We start from the raw sequence: 25203 nt of genomic DNA on the forward strand, positions 1-25203 counted from the left end.
ATGGTGGTTTCAACTCACATGGTGGCAGTGAAGATGAAGATGGTTGGATGTAATGGAATACTGTTTTTGCTATGTAACAGCAATCTTTTCTGCCATGAGGGCAAGGAAAAAAGAGGGATCAAACATGACGCCTAGGTTTTGATGTAAGTATGCTCAAGGATAAGTCAATTTTATATTCCTCACACAGATTTGTGAAGGAACCAAATTAAAGGAGGAATATTGACTGATTTAACAAATTATTTACAGATTTTCCACTATGTAGCAGGCACACTACTTGTATAGAAGATTTTATACACATACCTGTAGATATAAAGACGTATATATGCATATGAATACACACATACACACACTCAGAGCATTTTGAAATGGAGTCTTGTAGAACAATTTTCAAAAAAATTAAGCTCACAAAATTTAAACTTTTGTGCATTTTTGGCCAGCAATTTCATTTCTATAGGAATATTCCCACATATATACAAAGATTAATATACAAGAATTAGACATATATTGATGGTGGCATTGTTTTTTCTCCTCTGCAATAAAAACCACATTCAAAGTGGCATTGTTTAATAAATTTAAATGTTTTAATAAGGGGGACTGTTACATAAATTATGTAAATTTACAGTATAGAATCCAGTTATTTATTCAGTTAAAATAAATCCTTTTTTTGAGATGGGGTTTTGCTCTGTTACCCCATAGGCTAGAATGTAATGGTGCAATCATGGCCTACTGCAGGCTTGAACTCCTGGCCTCAAGTGAGTCTCCTACTTCAGCCTCCCAACAGGCTGGGATTACAGGTAGGAGCCACTGTACCTGGCCTAAAGTAGATTCTTGATATGGTAACTTCTCACGGATATATTTTTAAAGGAGAAACAAAGCAACTAATAAAATAAAAATATATGAAATGATTTCATTAGGAATGAATGGATGTGTGTTTCACATAATGAAAAACTAAAGCTGCCTAACTCCTTCCAAACAAATTTGGAAGGCCACACTATTAGTTAGCAATGGCTACTTGGCTGCTTTTGCAAAGGATACTAGAATAACATGGCAGTGCTGGCAGGAATGTCGAAGGGGCCTCTCATTTTCTACCATAAACATTGTATGGTTTGATTTTTGTTCTGCACTGAGCATGTCCTGGGTTTGTAAATTTTAATCCAACTTAAAGCATAAAGCTATAAAGTCTTATGCCATGATATTCTTGATTTGGCAACAACGTGTCTGTTCACTTCACTTTATCTTACTGTCATAAGCAAACACTAGTTAAGAGTCCCAGACTAAACCTAGAGTGTATAACTGAACTTTGTGTTCTTCAGGCAGTAGTTTCATTCTCAAGTAAGTGAGAGGAGTCTGTTGTAGTGGGTCCCCATGTGTGCTGAATATTTCAGAAATCAATAGGGTGGGCAGCCACTTTACATTGAAAGCAGCTCTTGATGACATCTCACTAGCAAGAGTGCTTCTCATACATCTGCAGCAGGTATGGATCACTCTGTGGCATGGCTGACTGTTTACATCCTGTGCCAACTCAGCTGATACGTAATTAACATTATGTCTTGATAGCCTGCTGTTGTTTGTAGCAACTTCAAGTCATGATTCTGACACATCAACAACAAGCAGTGAACACTTTGATACAGGGCCAAAACAACACAGACATCTACTCGGTTTCCAATGATGTCATGCAGTCAGTGGCCTCATGAGCACAGGACTCATTATGCCATCACTCCCTGGCCATTTTTCTAATAGAGTAACACTGTTTTGTACCTCATGAAATGAATGATCCAAACAGATATGATTATTCACATATCTGTTTGTCTTCAGATCAACTGTAGTTATGTGCATCAATGTAATCATAGCAGTATGGCACAGGAAATATAAGTTTGACAGAACTGGATTAACTTGACTCTACCACTTACTAAACTGCAATATCCTAAGTTCCATAACCTCTCCCTGAATTATTTTCTTATCTGTACAATGGGCATAATAATAATACCTATCCTCATAGGCTTATTCTGATAAGATAAAGTATTAAAAATGTTTTACATAAATGCTTGCCATACAGTAATTGCTGAATGATTATTAGATTAAATATAGCAATAATTATATTAATAGGGGAGTGCTTCAGAATTTTTTATTTACTACAGAATATGCAATACCTGGGACATACATTTTTGAATAGGAATTAGTAGAATATAGAATGAAGTAATAATCCATTTGCTCAAATCTCAAATACCGAGTTTTAAAGGTATTAAATTATTTTATTATAGTAAACTACAATATATTAAAGTATCATAAGTATTTTACGCCAATGATATCCTTCAAATCTAATATTAAAACACTAAACAAGCACAATAAAAATTAGTAACAAACAAATACAAGTTTCATTCTGGTATTATTTCAAGTATATTCTTCAAAATCACTGTTCTTTCAATTTGGCTTGAACCAAAATTTACCTTCATTAAAAAAATGCAGCCTCTTAGAAAGCATTAAGATCTACTTATTACTACAACCACATTGGCATCAGAATATAAACAGAGACCAAAATGATCTTACTTAGAAGCCAAGTAAACACTCAATATTAACAAATCATTTATTTTCCCACCTTTTGGCTCCAATTTAAATGTTTATATGAGAGTCTTTGAAAAGTCTTTTCACCTCAGTGGCTCCTTGAGTGTTCATTTTGAACAATGACTTTACAGCTGGCCAAACCTAACTCTCAATCAATTTTTATGAGTACAAATTCTTGAGCTGATGGTTGGATTTCCAGCGATATCACTCATATAATACACACTCACAAGTGGTGATGAGATTCACATTATCAACAGAGCACCATTCTGCCGATGGCAGCGGCAGACACAGCAGGGGTATACTGTCCTCCTTATGAAAACGATTCCTTCGCCTTTCAATAATGCAGCCTGCAGGTATGGACCTACAAGCTGTGTGTGGGTAGAATCAGAGCTGCCTTTAAAACTACTAATAAAACTACCCAGTTCCTCCCAATGGGTCATTCTCATTGAATCTCCATACATATCCATCTTGATTTTGAAGTGTGTGCCTTCAATTTGCCTTCTCATTACATTCCAAATTGAATGGAAGATTCAATTGCGTTTAAAACTTCTCAGAATACTGGCATGGATTCTCAGTAAATTTGGGCTTGGAATTCTCTGCAGGAATGCATGTGGATATATTCACATATATGAGTATAAACTAATTATGTAATGCTTAAATATGACTTCAAATTTTAAGAAGACACCTCAGGTAGAATAAATTCAAATTCAAATTCAGTTTGGTGGTATTTTTAAAAATTTAAATTATGAAACATATGAGTTTGCCTACTTTGATTTATGTTAGATTTTGCCTTTAAAATGTAAAGCATATTTTTGTCATTGAGAAAAATTTTAGCTCCCCAAAGACATGGCTAATATTCCCTCAAAAGCATATCAATTAAGAATCTCAAAGTATTACAATTCCTTTCTTCATTTCTAAGCTCTCTTATGAGTAATAATCAAAGTATACACGTTTGTCCTATAACTTCTGATTCTTATGATCATGTGCTAGAAAGCAAGATAAGGAGCAAAGGATTACTTTGAACCTTACCTAGTCAAAAGCATGAGGTGATCATTTGACCTCTTATGACTGATCTACAAAAGCCTAACTTTCATATTAAAACAATTAGTTAAAAACACTTTAAAAAAAAACAGTGACTAATGCAAATGATATGCTGAACATTTCTAGTTATTGGGTTACATTCCCATGTTCTTTCATACCTATTTCCACCAGTTAAGATCTATGCTTACTAAGTTAGCTGAGTTTGTTCCCAAACTAGTTTATGCTAACATTAGCTACTGAAATTATGTAGTTAAATGAGATTTTACGTAAACGCATAAAATAACGGAAAAGCTGCTGTTTCTATGAAAAATTAGCTGAATGTTTTAGAAAAAGTTGATACAGAAAAATCACTAACACAACCTTGTCAAATTAGATATGGACGAGATATGTCCATAACATATAAATAAATGTCCAGAAATATCTACTAAACTTGCTTACGAAATGCATTTAAATTCATGCACCAATGTAAAAAACTAAACCTGGAAACTGTAGAAGATGCCTTAAGGTTTTTGAAAAATAGATCACTCACAGCCCCAAACAGGTGACTTTTTCAAAGCAAATGCTTGGGCTCTATATCAAAAAATTAACTGTGTGTGCATGTGTATGTATCTTTTACTAAAGTGGATCAAATATTAGTTCTAATCACATAAGAAGTAGTTATCTTTTAGTCAGAAAAAAAAAAAAAAACAGACTGACTGTTTGCCATGTAGATAAAACTACTTTTCACTGAGTTTTCACACTTTTCATGGAGTTACCAGGCTAACATGGGATATCAATAATGTAATTTTATCCAGCAATTGATGGATGGCTGTAAGTATCGCTGGAAGCCAGCAAATGATAATTTTCCTTCCTTGGCATTTTACCATGTCATTCTGAACTAGCCCAGTTAAGCTTGTTTAATGGGTATATAGGAATCAATGAGATTTTACAGAATGTTTTATGTTAAAAATTCCAAGAGCGATACTCTTTTCATATATTGGGAACAAAATAGCTTGGATTTCTCATGGACTGGAATGACATTTATTTAGAAAGGTATTCTTTAATATAAATTTAACTTAATTAGTATAGCCTATGAGCAAAGGTTATCCACGATTACAAAAGAGGAGTCAGCCAAACTGAATGTTCTAATAATCTATGTTCAGAATCCAATCATCTATAAATATACACCAGTCAAGTTGACTTAAAAACATATTCATGTGAACAGGTGATTTGTTGGCTTATTTGTATTAAATTTGGCATATTTGAATTAAATGGCAGTGTATTTGCATTAAATATGCCAGTTAGTATAAATATTTATATTAAAATGAGTGATTATAAGTATTATGCTTTATATATAAAATATAGAATGATGCAGTGGTTCTCAGGGTATAGTCTTGGAATCTCAGAGATCTCCAAGATCTTTCCAGAGGGTCTATAAGGTCAAAATTATCTTTATAAGAATATTCAGAAGTTATTCCCCTTTTTCATACTTCTTTTCCCATGAGTATAAAGTTGAGTTTTTAAAAGGCTACATTTTATGTGATATTACAACAAATTGAATGCAGAAGCTGATGCAAGAATACAGTTACGTTCTATTAAGCCAGAGAGTAAAGAGTGCAAAGGCATAAAACAATGCCACTTATTTCACTAAGATGTTTGGCTTGGAGAACAGTTATTTTACACAAATATAAAGCAGTTACATTTAGCATTAGCATGTAATGAATGTACTGCTTTTATTTAAACTGCCTTAAACATATTTTAATTTCTGAAATGGTAAATGTTGATAGATATAACCCATATAAACGAATTTTGAGAATTGCTATCTTAGAATGATTATTTAATAGGAAAAAAATGACTAACCTGAACTAGAACAAAGTAACGTTTTTTCCATCTTTTCCAAACCTTCTGTCCAAGGGCATACAGATATCTGGAACGAAAAACAAAAAGCCAAAGAATACTTTAGATGAATAATGCTGTGTTTCCATGTAATCACGTTTCTTCCACAGGTATTTATTTTTAAGACCAGCCTGCTAAAGGCAAAGTTTAGCTCATTTGGAATGTGAGACAACATACAGCTTCTGTGTAACAAATGGCTTAGCTTACTCTGGGTTCTTGAAAGAGAATTGATTTATGTGGCTTATCAATTTGTCAGTCCTTACCACAAATTGAGCAAAGTAGGAGTTAGAAACGATAATCAAAGAACCAGCAGGAATTTTATTCTTACACACAATTCTTAGAAGAGACAAAGGCTATGAATTGAGGACATGGTTCTCAATGCTTCAGTTCTCCAATGACTGGGGTTGAGTGGTGCGGCCTGAGGAGCAACCAGCTGCACAGCCAAGAATTCAGGGTGAAAGGACACTGTCCAGATGGGTGACCCCAAAATGTGCCTGCACCAATGTCAGTTCCATGTCCTCACCTATCAAATGAAAGGATGGATTTGCTGATTTCTAAGGTCTCTGCTAACTACACCATTATGGGATTTACATGACTTATGAAAGCATCTTGCTGCAAATTTTTTTAACTACAAAGTTTAGATAGTAAAAAAGATGCCATTGAGGGGTTTTATATAGTTTTAGCTGGGGGTTTTCTTTACCTTTGCATTGACCTTAGTAAGCTGAATTGAAATGATTAGCCAATCACTTGAGAATATTATTCTTACTGAATATATAAATGATATACTGAAATATCATGGAGGAAGAAGAAATTAAAAATTAGTGTGACCTGGTTATGGAGAGCTATTCCAAAATTATGCCACAAAATTACAAGCACGCTTCCTACAAAAGTGGAAAATATTGTTGGAAGTTTAAAATATGACAGGTAGAGGCCTACTTTTAAAAATAAAGATTTTAAAAAATATTTTATCACAATCCTTTATTCTGAAAAGAAAGTTTACAGTGCAGAGGCTGTTCAAGTTAAATTTATATACAATTCTGAGTGCTTTTTTTTTAAAGCATTATGATTAACAGTTTATTAGGGGCTTAAGATTTTTAGACTTGCACAATTTTTAAAGCTAAAGTCTTAGGCTGAATTTTTAGTTTCTGTATAATTTAAATAATTCTCTTTTACGAAACACCACAAACATACTGTTTGCTCCCCCCTTTAAAAACAGTGACATAAGAAGTTGGCTAAGGTGTGGTGAATGAATGGGTACTCATCCACTGCTAGTGGTGTGTAACATCTCGGGAGATGATCTTTCTGTAAGATGGCATGTCCTTACATAGAAATAGTCATACTCTTTCATTCCTGAATGTATTAAAGTAATAAAGTGATGAACATAAAAATGTATGCTATATAGATATGTAGGACAGTCTTGTTTATATTATTGGTAATTGATAACAAATGTCCAATAGCAGTGAAATTATTCAATTCATGCTGGCAATATACACAGAGAAATACCATGCTGCCAATGAAATTATGTTTTTAATAACATTAATAATATGGAAAGTATCACACTGTATACTATTATATGAAAAGCGTAGAATTCAAAACCACACACAGGGTTAATGATTTGAAACTTGTAAAAGAATAAAAATATTCCAAAATATTACTAATTATGTCTTTGAGTGGTAGAGTTATGGCAGATTTAAGTTTCCTTCTTTATTCCCTAAAATTCCCAGAAATTTTTAGAATCCAGGGGAGTTATTAAAAGTCAGAATAAAAACAAAGTTCTTGCCTTGGAAAGCATCACCCAAATGGTCCAAAACAATTACATATTTTCTTTTAGCACATCAGCTAACTGAAGTGTTTGGTGAACTTCTATTCAGCATTCACGGTACCCTTACTTCCATCATCTGTGCTTGTGGATGGAATGTAAATTTATTTAATGACTGGCTGAGACATTACTGCTTTTGTTCTCACCTGTTCATTGTTTCTTCTCAAGGTCCCCTTAGAAACCCTTTGCTCCACCTTTGCTCTAACTTCTAATTTCTTCTCTATGGTTCTAGTGACAGATATTTAGTTGCTCTCTTTCTGTCTTTCCTCTGCAATTTCCTGTTTTGAAATGTACATACCCAAACTCTTATTTCAGGGTTAACAGCAGTGACCTTGGCAGCTAGATACTGCGGACATGACAGACGCCCTCTATGAAAAAGTGCACTAGCAAGATGTGCACCAAATAGCTGGCTAGGAGCCACAGAGAGCATGTGGAAGGACCTTTGCCTGGAACCACAGCCTGCTTTTCAACCCTTTCAAAGTGTCTCTCTTTGCAGACTGCTGGGCAACTGGGTCACACACAAGCGAAAGTAAATAGTGATACACAAATCATCAACACCACAAGCCACTAACTGTCAGTCTTGCTGACAGTGAAGGTCCTGCGTAAAGAATAATAATCAGCTACATCATCATCAAAATGATAGATTAACAAGTCTGAATTAAAATGTATGGCTTCCTTAAAGACAAAAAGTAGGGGACAATGGATACATATACATTTTATCAAGGAGTCGGTAGAAGATGTTATGAGGAACAGAATAAAAATGAATTTGTGATTGGAACCAAGGTAAGCATTTAAATGATGATTTCTGGGATTAGGTATCAAGTATCCCTGTCTAGCTGCCTTCCTCACTGAAACCTCCATTCCTGGGTTCAAGTGAATCTCCTGTCTCAGCCTCCCGAGTAGCTGGGACTCAGGCGCCCATCACTATGCTCGCCTAATTTCTGTATTTTTAGTAGAGATGGGGTTTCACCATGTTGGCCAGGTTGGTCTTGATCTCCTGACTTCATGATCCACCTGCCTCAGCCTCCCAAAGTGTGGGATTACAGGTGTGAGCCACTGTGCCCAGCCCTAAAAGCAGTTTCTCAGCATAAGAAACACATTGAAAAATGAGTGATGAGCCAGATGCAGTGGCTCATGCCTGTAGTCCCAGCACTGTGGGAGGTCAAAGCAGGTGGATTGCTTGAGGACAGGAGTTCAAGATCAGCTTAGGCAACAAAACTAGACTGTCTCTATAAAAATATAAAAATAAAAATTAGCTGGGTGTGGTGGTATACACCTGTCTTTGCTACTTGGGAGGCTGAGGTGGGATGATCCCTTAAACCCAGCTGTTGGAGCCTACAGTGAGCTATGACCATGTCACTGCACTCCAGCCTGGGTGACAGAGCAAGACCCTGTCTCTTAGAATAAATAAACAAATAAAGGAAAAATGAAGATGAAAGTGTTCATCAATATTATTTAAAAGTAAACACCCAAAAAATCCTAAAATCAAATATTAAAAATGTATAAGGTTGCCTTAAAAGTGAGACCAAATAAAGAATTACTAATGGTATGGGCAAATTCTTAAAATATTAAGTTTTATAAATGCAGTCACACAAGTTCATATTAAATGCATAGAAAAACATCCAGAAAATGCAATAAAATGTTAAAATTATAGTTAATATCCGGCGAGTGAAATTAAAGATGAATTTCATATTATTCTTTGGGCCCTTCTGTATTTCCACAATGCATACATTGGCCATGTCTTCCTTTTTCTGTTTGAATAAAGTTTATTGGTATAGTTTACATAAAGTAAAACTTACCTGCTTAGTGTCTAATTTGATTAAGTGTTGACATAATCAAGTAACCACCACCACAATCAACTAATAGAACATTTCCACCTCCCTAAAAGTTCCCTTACGCTTTGGTGATTCATCCATGTTGTTGTATGTAATTAATATAATTGCTAACCAATAGATATTTCATTGTAGGGACTCACAAGAATGTGCTTATCTATTCACTAGTTGGTGGACATTTAAGTTGTTTCCACTTCTTTGGACATCATAAATAAAGCTATTATAAACACTGTGTACAAGTATTTTTGTGTATCATGTGTTCATTTCTTTTGGGTAAATATCTAGGAGTGGGACTGTGGGGTCACATTGAAAGTATATGTTTAACTTTATAAGAAACTGTCAAACTTTTTTCCAAACTGCCTATATCATTTTGAGTTACCAACTGCAAATATTTAAGAGTACATCTTACTTTTGTAATCAGAAAAAGTTACCATTATTAAATATTTGGGGGATGTGGTCATTATGACTATAAATATGCATTTCTGGTATGACTAAGTCAAATGCTTAAAGACCAAAGATAAAAGTCCTTTATCTCATTATCTTGAGTACAGTGGAGACATCCTATAAGCTTTCATGCTTAAATGGCCTTTCTAGTTGTCAAGGTCATTCTCGAGTTTTGGAATTTATAATAGTCTAAATTCCTTGTTGATGGAATTTACCTCAGAAGAGCTAGAATGTGGAGAGAATGAGGAAAATGGAGCCAAAATCTTTGGACTATTTGGTAAATATTTGATAATCCATTCATTAGAAAACATCTACAAAACTAAAAAAGCATTGCTGTTGAATTACTGTTCTTTATTGTTTCTTAATATTCAGTGTTATAATTTTTTTATGCATCTAAGTTCAAAAGGATTTCTATTTCAGAAAAATTTGTAAAAGTTACATTTAACCTGATATTATGCTTTACCAGGCAATAGATTTTGTTCATTACACTTACAGGTTCCAGTATCTTTAATTACTGAAAAATGAGTTACTCTATATAGAAATATTGTGTGTATATATATATATATATATAATCTACAGCCAATTTTTAAATAATTTGCATATAAAAATGGAGTTGACTTCAAACAGTTAAAAAATATATAACTGGGTCTTTAATGATTAGAAAGGCTCCAATAATAACTGACAGTCATTGTTATAAAAATAAATTATAACTGCATAATTATGTAAAAGGAAAAGGCACAACTGATAAAATTAAATCTAACCATTTATTTGACATATAATGGAAATACAATTAGTTTATCAGATCTTTGATAGCTATTTACTTGCATTAAAATATCTGTTTTTAATGTTATTATCATTTGCATTCTGAGCAATTGGCATTTTACTGCTTTATAAAGTATGAGTCTACCAAATAAACACATAGAAGAATATTATCTAAGAAATACGTGTGTCATGCTGAAGAGTGAGCACCTCGGCTAGTGTACTAGAGATTTGCTAGTGGGTCTATGCTGCAGCATAGACAATATATTACAATATTTTATAATCTGCTGAGTCATAACTAGCTTCCTCATGATTGTATGAGTAACTCAAAAAAGTTTTTTTTTAAGGGTATGTAAATGAGACCTGCCAAATACCAGTTAAACTGCGAACACATATTTAACTAGTTTTTATGTTACAATTTATAATGTTATACAATAAAATAAGTATTTATCACACAGCATGAGAGAAGAATTTTCTAATGAGTACTATGAATATTTTTCACCTTATTTTGAAGAGGAAAGTAGATTTTTTGTGTGTGTTTAAGGGCTTTTTAACATTATTCATTTCTAACAACCTACAGAATTTGGTTTTATATTTTTATCATCTTTGTCAAATTCTTTTAGTTAAATCAGAAATGAATGGAAAAACGAAAGAACACAAATATCAGTTCTCATGGTCATGCTACATTCTCCGCTGCCCTATTAGCAAATGGCCCTGGGAGGGGAAATCCCTAATCAAAGTTAAATTTGATCCAATAATTATTTGAATGGGGTTAAAAGAGGTATTCCATTGTACATAACATTTTCACAAGCACATATCTCCAAAGCTAACTTAAATATAACACTTTATCCATTGAACTATTTCCAATGTATCACAATACTCATGTAACTAGAGTGTTTTGGATTATTTTTAAATAGCTGCTCAGATAGTATTTAAAGTGTTTGTTTTCATGAACACATCCAACTCAAGCAAGGTATTAAGAAGCTGTTCCCTTTGAACAAAAGTTGCCTCCTTAACTTTAAAATTTTCTCTTCTTGCATGGGATTAGGTAACAGAAATTAGCAGCACTGACACAAAGCTCAGATTTAACACACAAGAGTAAAGCCTTGAAGTATGTGGTTTTATCAGTCAGTATAAACGTAGCAATAATCATAAAGTATTAATCCCTCTCCTGGTTTATTTCAAATGGAGAGCACTACTTGCTCTGAAGAAACACACAACTGATTGCTAGGAAACAAAGCACAAAAACAACTAAATGTGTACCAGTTTCATTCACCTATGACTTAAAAAACATTCCAGCTACACTTAGGTCATATTGTATCCTCAACTGTCAGAGATATGAAGAAATTAAACTCCCAAATGTTTTATGATACATTTAAAATATGATGTAGATATATAGAATATACTTTATAGTGTTTGGAAAAAGTCAAGAGAAAACTGTTTTTTAAATGGTATTTGCCTAATTGATTCATTAGGGAAATGGCCAGTCCTTAAGCCAAGATAGTTACTACCAACAAGGCAAATAGTATATTTTAAAAATCTTCTATATCTATAGTTATATATAGTCATTAGAGTATCTCAGTACCTACATTAAAAATTATACAGTCTTTTTTTGTGTCAACATGATCCTTAAAAGGATCATTAATAAGGTCGCTGTGAGATACACCACAGTTACTTCTTAAGCTTTCATTTGCGAACAAAAACAGTCTTTATGAAATCCATCAGAATGTTGTGTGACAGCAGGAATAAAAACTTTTCCTTAGAAAAATTTGCTGAACATTAACATATGTATTATAGTACCAATAAAATGGTTCTTGGCAATAGATTTCTTTTATTGAGTAAAATGAAGATTAGTAAAAATAAATTTCAAGTATTAATGCTGCGATGCTTATAAAACAAAACTATTTTAAATGCTTGTTTTTACATAGTACCCCTTTGAAAGTGTTTTTTAAAAAATTATATTCGCATGTATTATTCCGATTTGTTTTCTTTTAAGCCAAAAACCTCAGAAGTAAGTTTTACTGTTAAGCCATTTTCTTTTAAATACTATATATTCTTGGCTAACATTTATAATCACAAAAGTCAATGACATTTAAAAAACTAATTTTCTGATTAAAAATTGGGATTTAACTCATCTTCATATCACAATATGTTTGAACTATATCCCATATTATTCCAGTAATAGTGAAGACATAGGTAATATTCTCTATGCCAGATTTGAAACAGAAAATAGTAACATGAAATAAAGAACTCGCTTACCCAACCACTTTAAAAGCACTTTATAAAATCTTTCTTACTTGAAGATTGTTGAAAGAATACTTCAACACACAAAAATTCTCCCAACACATTACTAAATATTGTAGTTTCGTTTCAATTAGAGTGGTGGCACACAGTTCTAATAGAAATGAGAATATGACAATTTATTTGCACTGAGTCCATGCTGTGAGAGTCATGGTTTTACTTTATGATGAGAAATCATCACTAATGAATATTTGAAAAACATAATTGTATACAGAAGATGGGAATTATTTGGTACTTGAAAAAAAGAACTATTAATTTTGGTGTATCACTTATGAGTCTAGCATTTTATTCAAAGAAATGCAACAATCAATTTACATGTTGAATGATAAAGCCTTTTCTTCTACAAGCCTTCATTTTTCAAGGAAAAATACAGAAAGAAAAAAAAATCAATATATAGAGTAGCTTAGTCCTGGAAAGGGCTTTCATAAGAGAAGCCTCAGTCAAGGTTGAAAGAGCAATTAATGCAGGCTCAAAAATCTGGGCCGTTTGGATAGAGTTCGGTTAACATGTGGCAGAAGTAATCATCCACTTGTGAAAATGATTTTCGGTTCATTCTCAAACACCTTTCAGACACTCATGATCCCATTTAACTGACAACAATACAGGCTATCTGTGGGCACCATTGCATTTGAAGTGAAAACCAATAGAGACCAAATGCCCTCAGGCACTTTCAGTCATCCCTATAAGTTCTCTGCTGCTTACATAAAAGGAATCTTCCTTTCACTACATTCTTTCTTTTATTTAACCTCACAAGATTAAGACATTTTTGGGAGGTTGTGTGGGGTGGGTTATTTCAACTGAAGATGAAAACAGAAACTGATTCAAGACAACATTGGGACCTGGGCATTAAGAAACTTAGAAGTAAATACTTTCTGGTTGGTTATGATAGGACTGGAATTATTATGGGAAAGAGTATAAGAGAGGTAGGGATGCATGGAAAGGATCTTCATCAAATAAAATTATATAATATTTGAGGAGAAATTATGACTAAAGAAAATAGTTATACTATTCAAACTACCTCTTTGTATCCAGATGTTCCAAGACACACACTGTGGAAACACTGTATCTCAAACTGTCATCTTAATTATTATTACTGTTATTTATTTATTTATTTATTTTGAGACGGAGTTTCGCTCTTGTTACCCAGGCTGGAGTGCAATGGTGCAATCTTGGCTCACCGCAACCTCCGCCTACTGGGTTCAGGCAATTCTCCTGCCTCAGCCTCCTGAGTAGCTGGGATTACAGGCACGCGCCACCATGCCCAGCTAATTTTTTGTATTTTTAGTAGAGACGGGGTTTTACCATGTTGACCAGGATGGTCTTGATCTCTTGACCTCGTGATCCACCCACCTCGGCCTCCCAAAGTGCTAGGATTACAGGCATGAGCCACCACGCCCGGCCTTAATTATTATTTTTTTTTTTAGAGTGTATACAGTTACTCTAAAAAAAAACCCTAACATTTTTAATAACTACTATTATTATTATTGTATATAATAACTACTATCGTTGAGCAATAACTTAAAATTTCTGTGCTACAGAAACAGGAGATTCCTAAAAGCAAATGCATAAAACATAGAGTTCTTTGCTTATTTTAGGTATCACATTTTATAGAATTGTCCCTCTTCCCTTTCCTGAGAAGTTCTACCTTCTGTTAGTTTCACCTAAGTTAAATCCGAGTTAAGCCTCAACTCATATCAGTACTTTCAAATAAGTATAACAGTTTAAAACAGTTAAAACAGTTTAAAACAGTATAAAAGTATTCTAAAATTTGGCTTGCTATAGCAAAATCTAAAAAATGAATAGAGACAAACTGACAAGATAAGACCATAAAACCCCATTCCACCCTCAGATAAGACATCAGGAACTACTGATGTAGTTGTAGGTGATCATTCTTTTTTGTTCTTTTTGCAAAATAATTCATTTTATTTTATTTTATTTAAGTTAAAGAAAATTAGATTTTCCAAGCTGATTATAAAATGTCTCAGAAATAAATAAATAGTGGAAAAAATGCCCAGAGGATTTACTGAATAGCCCCCTCTACCCCAACCATGGAAACTTGCAGAGAGGTCTATGTCTCCATCATCCAGAAGAGGACTGGGATGTAAAGATCCGAATGTCTCTGGGAGTAAGGCTACAACACATTCCAAAGAAAAGGACATTCTGCAAATCTTGGCAAAAAGGCCCTGAGGTATCTAACAATTAAAAGGAAATGATTTACTTATGCAATCCTAGATATTTTTGTGAGATACTCCATTAAGCTTTCCCTTCCCTGAAAATGTAGATCGTTTAGCAAGAAATAAAAGGTTTAGCAAAGGCTTTTATGTATGTGTCAAACCATATCATGTTGACTAATAAAAATACCTTCTCTTTCAGGGTGCATTATTCCCAAGGTGTAACAAAATGATCAAATGTTATTTAACATTATATGTAATACAGGTAATCCTGAATTAACACAAATACTATAGGCCTCCATTTCCTTTTTTAGAAATGCAGGTATCAGTCTACCTTTTTCACACTGAGAATTTCAAGTGAAAGATGTACATAAAATGTCCATTCTATAAACTATATACACTTTAAAGAATAATTAAGATAACAGTTTGAGATACAATGTTTTCCACAGTGTGTGTCTTGGAACATCTGGATACAAGGGGGTACTTTGAAGAAAAAGAATGGCAAATAAATGTGAGGAGTATTCAGTTAAACAAAACTAAGCAAGTTCTATATTAAGGACTTCTAAGAGCCTGTAGCAGACATGCGCAAAGGTAGGGGAGAGTAGTGTATGTGGTATCTCCAAAAGTACAGAATGTCTTCTGTAAAATATCTATATCAGTCATGTTCTCTAGCACATACTTTGGGAAATTAGCTGGACTAGATTACTGTTAATGAGTCTTTAAGCAATAAAATTACATAACTGGGTTTTTATGTTCTGTTTGAATTAATTAATATCCTAGTCATAATTAAAATACCCTCTTCATTTCTAACATATTTTTACTAGGAATCTATAAAAATGTATGTTTGAGGCTGGGTGTGGTGGCTCACGCCTGTAATCCCAGTGCTTAGGGAGGCTGAGGTACGCATGTCCCTTGAGCCGAGGTGGACATGTCCCTTGAGCCGAGGTGGGCATGTCCCTTGAGCCAAGGGGCTTGAGATCCATCTGGGCAACATGGCAAAATCCTCATCTCTACAAAAAATGCAAAAAAATTAGCCATGCATCTGTGGTCCCGGTGGCTGAGGAGGCTGAGGTAGGAGGACCACCTGAGTCCAGGAGGCTGTGGTGAGCCATGATAGTGCCACTGTACTCCAGTCTGGGCAATGGAGTGAGACCGTGTCACAAAAAAAAAAAAAAAAAAAAAAAAAAAAAAAAAAAAAAAAAAAAATACACACACACACACATATATATTTTTTTTTTAAAGAAAAGTTTTCTTTAAAAACTTCATCATAATTTCCATGGATTATATTTGGTTCCTGAAAGGCCTCTTTTCTATTACGCAGCTCTCTGGTCTTGGTTAATGAGGACATTTTGGAAGAGCTCTGAAATTTAGTAAACAAACTATGTCCATCTTTAGAGTAACACCTTCGTGTAACTTACTTACAAAGGTATCTACATCCTCCTAACATTCAGCGTGTTTCACAGACTTCCCTTCCCAACGCCCTCTTCTATGGCAACTACGTCACTTGAACTTCAGCTTTATACTTTATGACCAATCTTGTCTGTAGTCAAGGAGGCTTGTAGACTTCTTATTCAAGGCTGGAGGAACGGAGCAGTAAAATATGCTTGCTGTTAATCCAGCTCTGATAGAATTTCATCTTCAGTGTCTTAGTCTCTGCTCTGCTCCCTTGTGTTTAAATATGGTCATACATCGCCGAATGATAGGGGCCTTCTGAAAAATGCATCATGAGGCAATTGTGAGAAGATAACAGAGTAAACTTACACAAACTCAGATGGTATAGCCTACTACTTACCTAGGCTATATGGTATAGCTCATCGCTCCTAGGCTATAAACCTGTACAGCTTGTGACTGTAGGAATTGTAACACAATGGTAAGTATTTGTGTTTCTAAGCATATCTAAACATAGAAAGGCTACAGAATAAAATTGTTAAAATCTTATGGGGCTACTGTCATATGTGTGATCAGTCACTGACAAAATATCCTTATGAACTGTATGCCAGTAGTTGTTTTGATAAGCTGCCCAATACCCCAGGCTGAGGACACAGCTTTGCTCTTGTTCTTGGTAACCTTTCTCTGATACTCTGCGCTTGAACACTTGACATATTAGTTAGTCATAGGCATTTCTGCAATTGCTCTTGTCTATAATCACTATGTTGATATCCTTTGATACTTTTCTTTTTCTAAGTTTTTTTGTTTTGTTTATTTTTTTGGAGGCAAAGTCTCACTGTGTTGCCCAGGCTACAGTGCCCTGGTGAGATCTTGGCTCACTATAACCTACACCTCCCAGGTTCAAGTGATTCTCATGCCTCAGCCTCTAGAGTATCTGGACTTACAGCCACATACCACCATACCTGGCTAGCTTTTTGTGTTTTTAGTAGAGACAGGGTTTCACCATGTTGGCCAGGCTCATCTCCAACTCCTGGCCTCCGGTGATCTGCCTGCCTTGGCCTCCCAAAGTGCTGGGATTATAGGCATGAGCCATCCCTCCAGGCCTCCTTTGATATTATTATAGTCTTACTTTGACACCATAGCTTCTTTGTACAAATACTCTCTGGGTTCTCACTGCCCTTCCAATTGTTCACATGTAGTCTGTTTTACTCCACCGGTCCTGCACACTGTACACTGTCATCCCATTTCCAACACTTACTTTTAAATTGATTTAGTTCTTAAGTCTCACATTTCCCATTTAATACCATCTCTTTAGCTCAACTACCATTGTCTCAGAGCAGAACTTTTTGTATCCCTAATTAGGTCATATTCCCTTATTTTACCAACTAGGTGACGTGTAGACATTTTTTTCCACAAAGTCAGGCCAGCAGATTGTTTGACTAATGTTTATTCCCCATACAAGACTGCAAACTCCATGCGGGCAAGGGCCATATCGGTTGTGACTCACCACATCCTCACTGCCCAGCACTGTTCCTTTATATGGCAGACACTCCATAAACATTTTTGAAATGACTAAATGATTGTTCCTAGTTTGTCATTAGGAACAACTGTAATAAAACTATAATAAAGGAAGGAAATATTTTGCAAAAATTATACAACATATATCAAAAATTTTAAAAAGTCTGGGACAGTCTTTGGATTTTCCAAAAAGTTGGTATTTTTATACTTATTTGGATCAAGAGTATTCAAATAATTTTAACAGCAGAATATTATCCTGAATTTTAACTTAATGCGAAGATGAAAACATTAAGGGAAGCATGGAGCCACTGCTGTGACAACAGTTAGAGGTTCAGGAATTCAGTGCATCTTAAACCCCTTTATCCCAAAAAGGGACTCCTGGGGCTCTTGAACCTCTGCTGAAAATGGCTTCAATCTCACAGTATCACAAGTACCTTTCAGTCGAAATGGAACAGAATATATTAGATAGCTAAAGATCTCAAAATGCTACCAGATTTCTAACTCTCACTAATATGTTAAAAATAAAAACTGCCTGATATATGAAAACTGTTGGAATCACTGAGGAGGCCAAGTAATTCAGTGCCTCTTTCCTTTGCCCGAGTTCCGAACAAATTCACTTAAGAGTTGACAGAGGACAAAACATCACCTTTAATACTGGTAAAGATAACATTGAATAATGTGTGTATGTGTTTTTCTTCCTCCCAGTGGTGGGCTTCCTTATGAGGTTCAGTTTTACTATGACATGTATTTTCCCCAGCCCAGTCACAGACAGTGAGAAGAGGACCGGCCAATCCATGAGAAGATCCTGCCCATGACAGACATATACACAATGAACAGAGAACATTCATTACGGCAATGAATATCCCTCACATGGAAGCAAGTATTGGGAATGGAGAATAAATGTTTCCCCCAAAACAGAGGGAAGGGTAAAAATGAGAGAGGGGGTGTGAGAGAGAGAGACAGAGAGAGAGACACAGAGAGAAACAGAGAAAGAGAGAACACAAACGATTCTCTAAATGGCTAAGTGTCAGGTAAAGTTTCACTTTTCTCATGTGTAAAACAGGGATAGCAATATTAGCCCGGATATAATAGACGGTGTCATTACAGAAATCTGCTGGAATGATGTATATAAAGAAGCCTTTTAAACTATAAAGTACCATGTAAATCAAGGCATTAGTAGTAGTAGTGGTGGTAGTTAGTAGAACAGAAAATATTTCAACCTAACTTCTTTGAAGGACTCTTTGGGGTGTGGGGTTGGCAATAAACTTTTCAACTTTGTCCCATTTAAGGAAAAAAGCTTTCCAAGAATGGGGCAAAAACTTAAGTACATCTTTTTCTAAAACGAAGAATACCTACAATGTCACACACGTTACAACAAGAAAAACTAGCTCTTTTTATTCATCAGATGAAAGCAATGTTTATATAGAGTACCTGTATTATGTTTCAAGCTACTGAATTTCTTAAGTTCTTAAGAAATTGCTACTTATCAACCAACTAACAAATTCTAGACTACTACAAAAACTATAGCGTTCAGCTTCTCTTTCATTCATCTTTATTCATTTAGAGAAGAATGAATAACAAAGTAAAGCCAGTCATAATAAAGAATCAATGTGCAATAAGGCTGGACTACATCAGGCTCGATTTGTACAATGTTTCTTTTCCTTTTTAACTTAAAGCTTAAGAGTTCCATTTGTTTATTTGCTGACAAAACTATATTCATAGTGCTTCTGCTTACAAATGCAGGACACATAAAAATAAAACCAAGATAGTTAGTAGGAAGAATAGCTTTTGACATTTACACAACATATTCCAAATTTCAACCCTCAGATATTTTTTGTTAAAACTGACCTTTTGATAGCTTTCATTATTCATATACTACTAAACATTAAAGTATTTCTATATTAATTTGAAAAAGTATCTTGACAAGTTTAATATGTCCAAATGAACTACCATTTCACCTCCTTTTAATCTTTTCTATTTACATTTTTAAAAAAGAAAATGTCTTGAAGATTACTTGATTCGACTTAAATAAAGCCACTTTCATTATTAATACCAAGTTTTCTACTTTAAGACAATTATTTTCCATTTGGGGGAATGTGTGCGCCATCTACTGGACTCATACATACTACTGTTATCCAACAAGAATTGCAATGCCACGTCCAAAGGTACTTGTGAAGTTGTTCCTTATAAACAACTCTGGAACAAAATCTGCTCCTTTTTTTTCTTTTTTCTTAAGGCACATTTCAGCACAGAAAATTAGTACCTTCCCACTCCAGAAAAGCAACACTAAGATATATATTAGTTCAAATAACTCAATATTCCTATTTTAATAGAATCATTTCACAGTCAAACATTCACAGGCATACAAATGAAAGAGGCAGAAAAAAATACATTTGGAGTAAAAGAAATAAGTAATACATTTATTTCACAGTTTACGAAAAAAGTATACTCATCCCTAATTTAAAAACTATTATAAGCAGAAATCCCTCTCCTTTTAGGTATAAAACTAGGGGAAAAGACTAGAAATCCGTTACATGAACTTGTAGAGGAATGAGAATACTTAACAGAAAAGAATAAAAGAGTTAAAACCAGTCTGATGGTGTCTATGGATTTTTCTTAATAAGTAACAACCTTTAAATGGAATGGGGGGAAAATCAGCCCTTGGAAGAAAATGACTTCTAAACATATTTTTCCTCTCTCTCTTTCAGATGGCACCATCTAAACAGTAGAATTGAAAAGAAACATAAAATCTATTCAGTTTCAATTAAGAAGGTAGATTATTTTTCCACAGGAAAATAAAATGTGAATCTTGCTTGAAGATTCATGGCAAAATTACATTCCTGGTTATGAGATTTTATTCAATTGTGACTATTTAATATCTGCTTTTCAGGGAGATACCTAAATAATTGGAAAGTTAACAAGAATTACACTATAATGTTAACAGACCAGAATCCAAATAATCTCTAGCTCCCCAGAGGTTTTTCTTTATTTCCTTCCTTTGATCTACAATTAGAAAATTGGCAAGAAAAACTTACTTTAGACACTATAAGACACATTTTGGAATTAGTGCTCTTCAGTGGTAATTGATTTATTTAATATTAACTTTGGTAGTTTAGAACAGAAGATATGCTCGTCATTAATACCAAAATAATATAGAAGATATTATAAAAGGTAAAGATAAACTACCGTGGGAGTTCCTACAAGAGAGAATTCCAGACAGGTGAACACAGGTGAGTAAATGATCCTTAGTAAACTAAAAATAAATTTGTGAACTCTAAAAAGCATAAAATTCTAACAAATTTCAATACAGTTTTCCTAAATAAGCTCTGAAATAAGTAAAGGTTTCCATTTAGCTTAAGTTAACCTTTTTTTTCACTAGCATTCAAGTAAATTAAGCTTTATCTGAAAGAAAACAAATTTTAAAAAGTGAGTTTAATGAGACTATGTTACATTATAAAACATTATATGCCATAGCATATTCTACTAATGTTGTTAAATAAGTATCCCCACTGCATTTTATCACATTATTTTCCTTATAACAACTTTTTAAAAAATAGATTTTCTATATTACAAGCATTGTGTTATATGCTTTACAGATTTTAGTTAATATAACAATCTTATAAGGTAGGTTCAATTATTGCTACAGACAATAAGTTATAACCAACTTCTGATACTTTTAATACTACAAAGACTATGCTAAAAACTACATGTAACTATTAATACACGATATTCATTAAACGTTTATTCTTTCTGACTTTGCTACAAGATTCACTTCAGCATTCAATTTATTTTGAAGCAATGGGCTCCAGCTGCTATATATATAAAACTGTCTTCAAGTAAGCTTTTTAATTCTTATATATGGAGGAAATGGTCTTGATCTCAGAACAACATGATCAAGACCACTCCGTGCATTCTGGGAAGAGGGACATCCTATGCTAGATGCTGGATTGATTGTGAATGTGAAAGTGTTCACATATTTAGAATGTCATCGCTTGTGGATGTAAGATAGCAACCTTCATTGAGAAAAAACAACTAAGAGTTAAGGGAAGCCTCATGAGGTGCCATTTAAAGTCAGCAATCTAGAGCAGACAGTGTCATATCACAGTAGCGTTAACAGCTCAGAATCCATCAGTGTCAGCAAGCTGTACTGGGGTTCCTTATTTTCTTTGTGATTCATTTCTCATTTGTTGTCCCTTAGCATAAAGACTTTGAGAAGTTCTACGCTGCTTTAACTGTACAAAGAGCCAAAGGACGGAGTGTCCACAACGGAAGAGACAGAAGACGAGGTGAAGTCAGGGCACATCTGAGGTCCAGCACAGTATTAAGAAAAGAATGCGAGAATCCCTCCAGGACAGGAACCCTCAGAATTCAAGTTCTAGCCTCACAGTCTAGTCAGCTACACCTGGAGAGATTCTCCTTCCTAAAACCAGAGGTCTGAAGTTCTTCTCTTCAGGGCAACAGTATTCTCTTTCAGTTGTTCCCACTAACTCTTTAAGAATGGGGCAACAAAATTACCTACTTATTTCAAAGAAAATGAGTAGAGTCCCTATACTAATATTATACTTACAGATAGGAATTCTAAAACTGGTCACAGTTGAGTCTGAGTCAGTTTTTCTAATTGTGAATGGAGGTAATGATTGGTTTCCTAATTGCTTCAAAGAATTACCCAGAGGATCAAATGACCTAATATATGTATTATCCCTAGTAATAAGTATAAAGATACTATAGAGATGTTAAAAATACATACTGTTAGCATTATCTTGACATCTAGGCTATGCTCCCAACATCACCACAAAAAGTTAGATTTTGGAAATTCTGTCAATTGTCTGATTTTTCTACATAATATGACAAATGATTTATCTCAAATTGTTCTTTTTTGAGGAGGAGATAAAAATGACCATTCAACTAACTACTCTGACTCATATGGACACAGTTGTAAAATCATTCGCAAAAATAACTACCTTTAGTCTTCAGACTCATTTATTTATCTATTGCTAATATAGGAAACTTTCCTAAACACATTTTCCACAATATTCCAAACATACTGATAAGCTAATTGCTAGCTTAATTTTTCAACAGTTGGAAATAAAAAAGTATTTCAAATTGTACATATTCTAATTCAGGGGTTTTCAAATGTTAATAAGCAACAAAATCATACATAGAGAGCTTGTGAATATATAGACTGCTGCCCCCACCAACCTCCCAGAGTTCCAAACTGGACAGATCAGGCTTGAGAATTTGCATGTTCAAGTTCTCAGGTAACGGTGATGTTGCTGGTCTAGTATCCAGTATCTACACTTTTGAGAACCACTGTTTTAGTCTGTACCTATTCTGAAACTTCAACAAAAATGAACAAAAACCAACCATCTCTGTATATTTAAAAAGTATTTTATCTAAAAGTATACAGTTATATTCCCAAGAGTACATTGAACAATTTTGATGGAAATAAACCAAAATAACATTTTCTTGTTTGCTTTTTAAATTTGATCATAGTGCCCCCAAGTGGATACAAGCATTACTTACAAAAACAGAACACTAAATATTCTCACTGGGACAAGGTTATGAGATTATCTTTTGATTTGCCAGAATGCCCAACCCAGTGCTTTGCCCAGAATATATTCAGTAACAGGGTTAATAAATGTCTCCACTCCTACCCCCATTTTTAGAAAGGCCTATCATTCTTGCTCTATAGAGATGCTAGGCTATGTAACCCCCAAATCTCTTTTAGCTCTTAAATCCCTACGTATCTAAAATGTAGGATACTGGTAGTTGTCTATTTGTGCCAGAAACTAGAAAACTTCTTTGAAATAAAGTTTTCTTTCTAGATATAACCAATAATATCTTTATTAATATGTAAAAATTATTTATAATATAAAGCAGTGGTTAAAATAATAGCTTGGAGCTTAAAGGCTTGATATTGACGAAATCACTTTCTTAATAATTAATAATTGTCTTACCTGAATGTATGTAACTCTTCACCTAGCTCCCTGCCACCAGCTAGTATTTTTATGTCCATTCCTTGATCATTCTGTTAATTTCAGAAAATACTCTTTGATTTTAAATGTACACCCATGGTCTTAAATTTTTATAACCACTCAAATCAACAAACTCACGCTGCTTTTGGTGGCACCAAGCAGTGGCACTGGCAAATGCTATAATGGGGCTAATGAATACATTTACCTTTTTGTGTTTCCCTTAGCTTCTTTAAGCACATGTATTTCTCATATGAAATATCCAGAAAAGTCTCATGTTATTAATGCCAATTAACAAATTGCTAACATGTTAATAAAAAAAGCAATTGACCTAAGTAGAAGAGCTAATTACATGGAGTAAGATAATTAAACGATTCTCAATATGTAATCAAAAATTATGGCTGGAAGTGTTTCACAATGTTGTCTTTATGTTTTCAAGTATCTGCCTATCTGCAAAATTCTAATCAGTGCATCCATATGCATAAAAGACAGATCCAGTGCAGATGTTAATTTGTTGCATGATAGAAATCAGGTGTTCAATTACAAATAATGGGGTGTATGAGAGAACGTCCAAGATTTCCATTTAGCAGAACACATGCATCTCTCCTGACAAATGACTGCAAAGCATTCATATTAGAATTAGCTACTAACATGCACCCGAGGCACATCACATTCAACTCCTTTATTATCCTCATTATATAATATTCACATCTCCAGCTCTGTGTATTAACTAATTTGCCAATGATTTAGGAGTTCGAACATTTGCTGATCTGAATTCTATTTATTGTATCTGAATTCTTTTAAAACAATGATTTTGATTTTCATGTAAACTCTAAAGGACTTTAACATGAGAGATTTTGTTTCCTAATCTTACATTTAAACAATCAAAACCATTTGCTTTCGTAGTAAGGTAAATTCCTTGAACTGATAATATCACTTCAAAATAGGCTAAGTTTTTACCATATCAAGCCTATTTCAACAATGCCTCCCAACATATTTCCTAAGTGATATTTCAGCAAGTAACTACACAGAGGAGATCAAATATATTTACTAGGCTAAAAGACATTATGCAGATTTGTTTTTCGTATAATTCACTACAAAGTCGCACGCTTAAGACATAGTTATAAATTGAGATATGCCCCATGCCAAACTTACAGACTGATGCAATTCTGAGAAATAAATGTCAGACTCATGCCAAATTTTATGTCCTAAATCAAGACCCTAATATTTAGAGTTTGCAAATTATTGAGGAAATAATAGGGCAGGCCTCAGGTAGCCACAGAAGAGATAATAGAAAGATTTGATTTGATGGCAGAGTAACAGTAATGCATATCGATGAAAATGTCATTATTTTAAATAAATGACACAAAGATTTACAAAAGAAAAAAGTGCATTTTTATTCCTTTTATTCTCTTTTTTCAATGAAATCAATTTCAAAATATGTGACTAAGGTTTCTTACTCATTAATTAAATAAATACTGAATATGTGACAATTAGCAGAGTCTCAAAATTGTTCAAAA

General features: G+C 34.0%; 1 protein-coding gene across 1 annotated transcript in view; it reads right to left on the reverse strand.

Moving 5' to 3' along the window:
- Positions 1–5391: 5391 nt before the first annotated feature.
- CADPS2 (calcium dependent secretion activator 2) overlaps positions 5392–25203 on the reverse strand; it is a 355227-nt gene continuing 335415 nt past the window's right edge. The window contains exon 9 of the mRNA XM_017507634.2: positions 5392–5509. Within this exon, the coding sequence (XP_017363123.1) occupies positions 5416–5509 (94 nt within the window). The 3' untranslated portion in view covers positions 5392–5415. The remainder of the gene's footprint in view (positions 5510–25203) is intronic.

Source organism: Cebus imitator, unplaced genomic scaffold (genome assembly GCF_001604975.1).
Source record: "Cebus imitator isolate Cc_AM_T3 unplaced genomic scaffold, Cebus_imitator-1.0 Scaffold381, whole genome shotgun sequence".
NCBI lineage: Eukaryota > Metazoa > Chordata > Mammalia > Primates > Cebidae > Cebus > Cebus imitator.